Source organism: Aquila chrysaetos, chromosome Z (assembly GCF_900496995.4).
Source record: "Aquila chrysaetos chrysaetos chromosome Z, bAquChr1.4, whole genome shotgun sequence".
Lineage (NCBI taxonomy): Eukaryota > Metazoa > Chordata > Aves > Accipitriformes > Accipitridae > Aquila > Aquila chrysaetos.
In genome coordinates, this window is record NC_044030.1 from 70,144,455 (window position 1) to 70,151,138 (window position 6,684).

The 6,684-nt window shown below is 39.8% G+C and overlaps 1 protein-coding gene across 1 annotated transcript in view; it reads right to left on the minus strand.

Moving 5' to 3' along the window:
- Positions 1–369: 369 nt before the first annotated feature.
- The window catches only part of PARP8 (poly(ADP-ribose) polymerase family member 8), a 120,256-nt gene continuing 113,941 nt past the window's right edge, over positions 370–6,684 (minus strand). The window contains exons 25-26 of the mRNA XM_030005025.2: positions 4,957–5,041; positions 370–4,322 (exon numbers count right to left, since the gene is read on the minus strand). Coding sequence (XP_029860885.1) covers positions 4,220–4,322; positions 4,957–5,041 — 188 coding nt within the window. The 3' untranslated portion in view covers positions 370–4,219. The remainder of the gene's footprint in view (positions 4,323–4,956; positions 5,042–6,684) is intronic.

Below are 6,684 nucleotides of genomic sequence, written 5' to 3' on the forward strand. Positions count from 1 at the left end.
ATGGGTGCTCAGCACAACGCGGCATCAGGCCCCAAACCTAAGTCTTGTGAAAATGCTAAGATTACGGAGTGCTTTTGCTCCCGTAGCATTAACTCCCTCGTACGCTTTCTATCTGACTTACATTTTCGAGAGCCTAGAAGAAATCCATCTAAACTGACATAATGCTTAAGTAACTAGAAACTGGTTTTATATTTGTTTAGGGTTTTTTTACTGTTTCTTTTAAAATCATGAATCTCCTCATTCAGTTGTCCCTTTTTGGTTTTTTTTTTTTTTTGCACTTTGCATTCATCCATGTTGGAAGTACGCTAATTGCTTCCACGGTAGTTAAGTGGTTTATAAGCAAAGTATAATTGATCTAAGCACAAAGTCTTCATTTGGAGTGATCTTGTATTTGTATTACCAAAAGCATAATCTTAGCATTATTCATCAGGTGCGTTTTTAGTACCAACAGCTATAATATTAAAATTATACAGCATCAGTAACTGTGAAGCATCAAGGCCTTCACAGAAAAAATGTAAGCATAAACAATTCCAGTGTCATCGACTAGTTCCTGTAAAATATTAAGCAGAATATCACACAAACTGGCTATTTTATAAGTAATATGGAGCCAAAGACTCAGGTTATCAAAACAGTGTAGCGCTGCTGAAGAAAACAGAGCTATGCTGATTCGTATCATAACTCAAATTGTTTAACCCCTTGAATGCTAAATACCTGCTTGAATCACAAGAAAGGTTTAAAAGCATCTTTATGGATTCCTTTCTCAGTGTTTAAAATATTCAGAAGTATAAATATGGCAATTCATAATTAGGGTGCAACATTAAGTTACCAACATAATTTTTCCATCAAACCTTCCCCATTTGAGGGCTTGTAATTTGTTACAGGATGTACGAAGAAGTTAGAAAGTTCTTTCCCAAGAATTCCCTTGGTTGCTCCATGCTGGGCACGGTCACAGCTAGATAGCTATGGCTTCATGGAGATTTCTACCAAGAGAGACAGTAGAGCCTGGGGCTCTATTTTCTTTGATTAAAAGCCACCTGTGAAAAGCCTACACCTTTACAGCAGGAGTTATGAAGATTGCTCTATCACCAATATGTGAGCATGATAACAGAGGAAGGGAAAGGCAAGCAACAGCTTTGGGGATAACATAGGGTCCTACCTCAGATGACCCTGGCTTTTTATTTTTCATCCCCTGGAATCCATATGAATGTAATCATTTGGAAGAATTTGGCAATATGCAACTTCCACCCTTGGATAAAACCATGAGGGAAAAATCCTTCTAAGAAAATCTCCTCCTCGGGCTTTTTCATTCCAGTTCTTGGTGAAAAAGCCTTTCTTTCAGCTTTGAAGTTTGCTATGGAAGGGCTATTTATTTTTGAGTAACAGACCCCCAAAGAACCTCCCTCTTTCCCCTCATCTTTTAAAAATGATGAGAACTAATACTTTGTTAAACAACCTGAAGACTCACGTTCACCTGCAAATAATATAACACCTTAGAAGAAGTTTCTCGTTAATATATTGGCTGAAGAAGAAAGTGACTGGGTTACTCTGTAGCAAGTGAATTTTGGTTTAACTCAATTGCTGTTTGTGTGTGATACTGGGCTTGTGTCATCGCACTGTCCCCTACAGTGTGACACCTTCCCAGGTGGGAAGGCATGGTGCTGCCCCATACCTCCATGGGCTGTGTTTCCCCACACTGCAGCTTCGTCCTCTCAGTCCCTTTTCCTGCCACGCACCGTGTGGGACCTGAACTGCTAATGCTGCCTGTTAGTAATTCGGTGGCTCCTCTTTTTTTTTTTTTCTTTCCTACCAGCAAACCCCTCATGCCTTCACAACTACCTTTTTCCCTGAAAGGTTTTGCCCTCTCCCACTGCTTTGTAACACCTCTGCTCATCACATTCTGCCTTTTACTGTTGGCCACCCTCCTCCCCCATGCCTAAGCCACTCGTCTCAGTACTCCCTGAAGTAGGCACCTTACAACACCCAGGCCTCCATATACCTCAGAGCCCTGCTTTCCTTCACGTTGTCCCTTCCTCCTGCTCATCGATTTAAAGCAAACCTCTGAGCAGTCTTAAAATTTGGCAGAGATGTTTTTTCCCCTCCCTTTTCCAGTGGTTGTACTTATGACGGCACCATGCATGGCCAGTAGCATGATCCCACTGTGCAAACCAAGCTGACTTGCTGCCATAGCTACATTCCAGGTTTCTTCCTTCAAGGTGTTCACTTGTGACCCTGCTGCAGGTTGAGGGGACAGGGAAGATGACTGCTTACTTGGCTTCTCCAGTTCACTCATGCTTATCTTTCTTTTCTCCTAGTTTTTTGAGAAGGCCTCCCAGAGTGGTGGACTATCAGCCCTGCAAGTCAACGTAGGGGGTATCTCTGTGCACTTGCTTCCTAGTTTCTTTTTGTTATGCAAAACTTAGTGATTCAGACACATATGGCAGGACAAATTATAGAGGTGGTCATTCCAGGGTTTCAGCTCCACTTCTGAATTATGCTGATTTTGTGCACTTACACAACCTAAGGCAGTCTTTACGTAGGCAGACAAATTTCAGGAATCCTCTTTGTTTCAAGAAGTTAACCTGTGTCCCAACACAAAAGATAAGAATTAGAGTTGTGATTTTCAAGTTAGGGGCCCACCAAGTGGGGTTGAAAGTCAATGGAAATTCAATAGCAAAACAAGGATTTGCAAACAGGATTGGCTTTACAGGTCTGGGTGTGAACCCAGAAAAACTGAAGTCCCCAGCAAGTATGCTAAAATACATCTCAAAGTATGCACTCCTAGGCCCAATAACACTATTTTACTTGTAGGGCACATCAACTGCAGCAAGTAATAAGGGAGTGTAGCTTGAACTAGAAAGAAGGCAACACCCATTACAGCATATCTAATGCAGTTCTGTTTAAAAGAAACAAACATGCCTATGCTCTGTTGTGCTGTTATTTGGCTCTTCAGTATTTTTATTATGGAAATAACATAATAGAGGATTCAGTCTATTTTTGCTTTCTGAGGTGGCTTGTAATAGTTGCACAGATGGGCAAGTTGAACTGCTCTCCATATTCAAGGGTGTGATTGATGCTTCAGGATGGCTACTGTGAGGGCCACCAAGGGCACTTGTCAGGGCACAGGATATGCCTTATGCCTTAGAGACTACCCCCCCCCACCCCGCCACCTGTGTTGTCATCATGCTCACTTGGAAAAAAAGGTTATTAATGTAAAGGATAGAGAGATCTGAATTGGTTTGTTTTCCCTTAGGAATAAATTAATAAAAATATTTCAACAAATCAGTAAAATTTTGCACTTGTTTGTATTTTCTGATGTATCAACAATCAACTCAATCATGTAAAAGCCTTAATTCATCATGTACTTTTAAATTTGTGACTAAATTTAACCACAGAGCAGCTTCACTGAAGTTGAGATGAAAATGTGACCTAGTATATAAAAACCAAATTTGTAAAAAGGAAGTTAACAGCTTCAGGATTTCCAGATGTTTGCTAGGCTTGTATAATTAAAAAATGCAACTGAGCGGCTTAATAGATAAGACAGTGTTTCCAGAGAAGATAAAGAAAACTAAACATACACCATCACATTCATTACTTTTTGCTTTGTTTCACTCATTAAATAAAAAATGTATTGTTGTTTTGACCTTTGACTCTAAATCTTAGCTGTATTTGTGTAAAATAAAATGAATCAAATATAACTGCAGGTAACCAATCTCTTTAATTTGACATGTTCCAGACAACCTTTTATTGTGTTTAAATATGAGAATATTTTACTTATTGCAAAGTATCCTGCATAATACAGGTGCTCCGCTATAAAATCTTCTCTCTCACTTATAATTCAGTCATTCTAAATTTAAAATACCAGTATACAGTACTAAAACCTCCAATTGAAGTTTAATATAAAAATATCAGCACAAAACTCCTTTTTAAAGTCTGTTTATTGTCAGCAAGCCAAATGCCTGTTTAATTATTATTAGTTGTAGTATATTAATAGACTTTGCACCCCTACAGTTGCTAATTCATACCATCTCAGGTATTTTGATGAGATAAGAAATACTAAGTAAGAAAACAGTAAGTATTCAAAGGGTTAATTTGCTTATAATAATAATAATAATAATAATAATCATAATAAATTAGTTTTTTGCATCTTCTTCAGTTCAAAATCCAGCTTTGAGACTGAGGAAGGCTTCCAAATCACGTCAATTAAATAAGAGTGGTCCTTTTAACCAGTAGCAGTTTGATTGCCAATGACTCGAAGAATCTCTTTATGAATGCTTGGTTCCTGTGTATTTATACTTGTATCACCCACTTGACCATCTTCATAACTAAAAAAAAAGTACAGAAAGTAAATCAAATTAGTGTTTTATTAATCTACCTAAAAACATCCAGAACTCTGTTTCATTCAATAATCAAGAGTGCTTATTGCATATGTTAACATATTTCTATGAAAATGCTCTGCTGCACTGCACCATTATATGCAGATCCTAAACTCTAGAGAGTGAAGGGTAAGGCTGCCATTGCCATTGAAACCCTGAGGCTGAATACACCACTAGGACCCAAAGGAGACAAGTCATAGGAGGTGAGAGAGGAAATGCTTATATCATAGGCAGGAAGCCTTTAATGAATGCCTCAGCTTTAAAACATACAGCCAGATAGAAATGGTATTTTATGATACATGGATAGACTTACTGTAACACGAGGTAATGCTATAGAGTGGGAAAAATCAGTAACTCTCCATTCATTTATTCTATAAAAAACCACTACTAAACCTTTGTCACTAGCTTATCCATACATTTCCTGAGAAAATTAAGTACAGAGAAAGATAAAAAATGAAGTGATACTGAAAAGTATTGGGAAGAAACGTCTCTTATCTAATTCAATTAAAACTATTGGAGGGAACAGGGGGAAAAAGGTCTAGGACAAACAGAAGTTGAATGTTAAAAGAAGCTTTGTACTCACACAAAGAAAAATCTCGTACACACGTGGTCCGTATTAGGAACTACCCATATCTCTCCATGTTTGTGCAGATCCGATGAGGTTATCACTATCAGGGAAAGAATAAATTTCATAGTGATGAAAACATGCCTGGAAAATACTGCTTTAAAAGATTTGCTTTTTTATACACTTTAAATAGCCTTCTGGGAATGTGTACTTTTACACTGCTCATCTGTGGTGTGGTGTAGACTCTAAGTTGGCTGCTACTACAAACAGGGAGATGAACTCAATTCTTGTTTCCAAAATACATTTTCCAGAAAACACAGATAATTGATGGATGGGAGCCAGTTGTTAATTGGAATGAAAAATGAAAAAGTGTATTTATTAAAAACTGATTTTAAATGGCCACGGGGCTGTTAAGGAGCATCTGAGTCAACTAATCAGCCTTTGGAACAGAGATACTTATGTTTGATGATGGCTGAGCCAAAAATAAGACGTAAAAGACAAAGCCTGAAACTGAGATATGACAAATTTGGGATTTGCAATACTACCAAGTATTTTAAAAAATTAAGCATAGCAATTATGACTCAAAGGGATCACAAAGCTTGCCAAAACTTGCTCAGTGTTTAGAAAACAGCAATGTATTTGATGATAGGTTGTTTACCAGCAGAATGACAACACAGGAAAGAAACCTTTTCACTGCTAGGTAGAAGCTACACCATCAATCTGTATTTGAAAAGATTTCTATAAATGCATTTAAACAGCATCTTTCTGGACAAGTTGTCCAACTGTGGGATAAGCAGGTTCACAATGTGCTGGGTGAAGAACTGGCTGACGGGCAGAGCTCAAAGGGTTGTAGTGAATGGGACTACATCTGACTGGTGACTGGTCACCAGCGGTGTTCCTCAGGGCTCAATTCTAGGGCCAGTGCTGTTCAATATATTTCTCAATGATCTGGGTGCAGGAGTTGAATGCACCATTAGCAAGTTTGCTGATGATACCAAACTGGGAGGTGCTGTTGACTCTCTTGAGGGACAAGAGGCCTTGCAGAAGGATCTAGATAGATGGAGCACTGAACAATCATTAACAGCATGAAATTTAACAAGTCCAAATGATGGATTCTGCACCTAGGATGGAGTAGTGCTGGGCACAAGTATAAAGTGGGAGAGGAGTGGCTGGAAAGCAGCCCTGCAGAAAGGGATCTGGTGGTGCTGGTCGACAGCAGGCTTGATGTGAGTCAGCAGTGTGCCCTGGCAGACAGAGGGCAAACCCCATCCCGGGGTACATCAAAGACAGTATCACCAGCCGGTCAAAAGAGGTGATTATCCTGCTGTATTCAGCATTGGTGGGGGCCTCACGCTGAGTGCTCTGTGCGGTTCTGGGCCCCACAATTTAAGAAGGTTGTGAAGGTCCTTGAATACATCCAGAGGACAGCAACAAAGCTGGTGAAAGGGCTGGAAGGAATGTCCTGTGAGGAGCAGCTAAGGATTTGGGGCTTGTCTAATTTGGAGAAGAGGAGGCTGAGGGGCGACCCCATTGCTCTCTGCAGCTTCCTGAGGGGGAAAGCGGAGAGGGAGGTGCTGGTCTCTTCTCCCTGGTATCCAGTAATAGGACATGTGTGAATGGTTCAAAGCTGCATCAGGGGAGATTTAGACTGGACGTTAGGAAGCGTTTCTTTACCGAGAGGGTGGTCAAACACTGGAACAGGCTTCCTAGAGGGGTGGTCAATGCCCCAAGCCTGTCAGTGTTGAA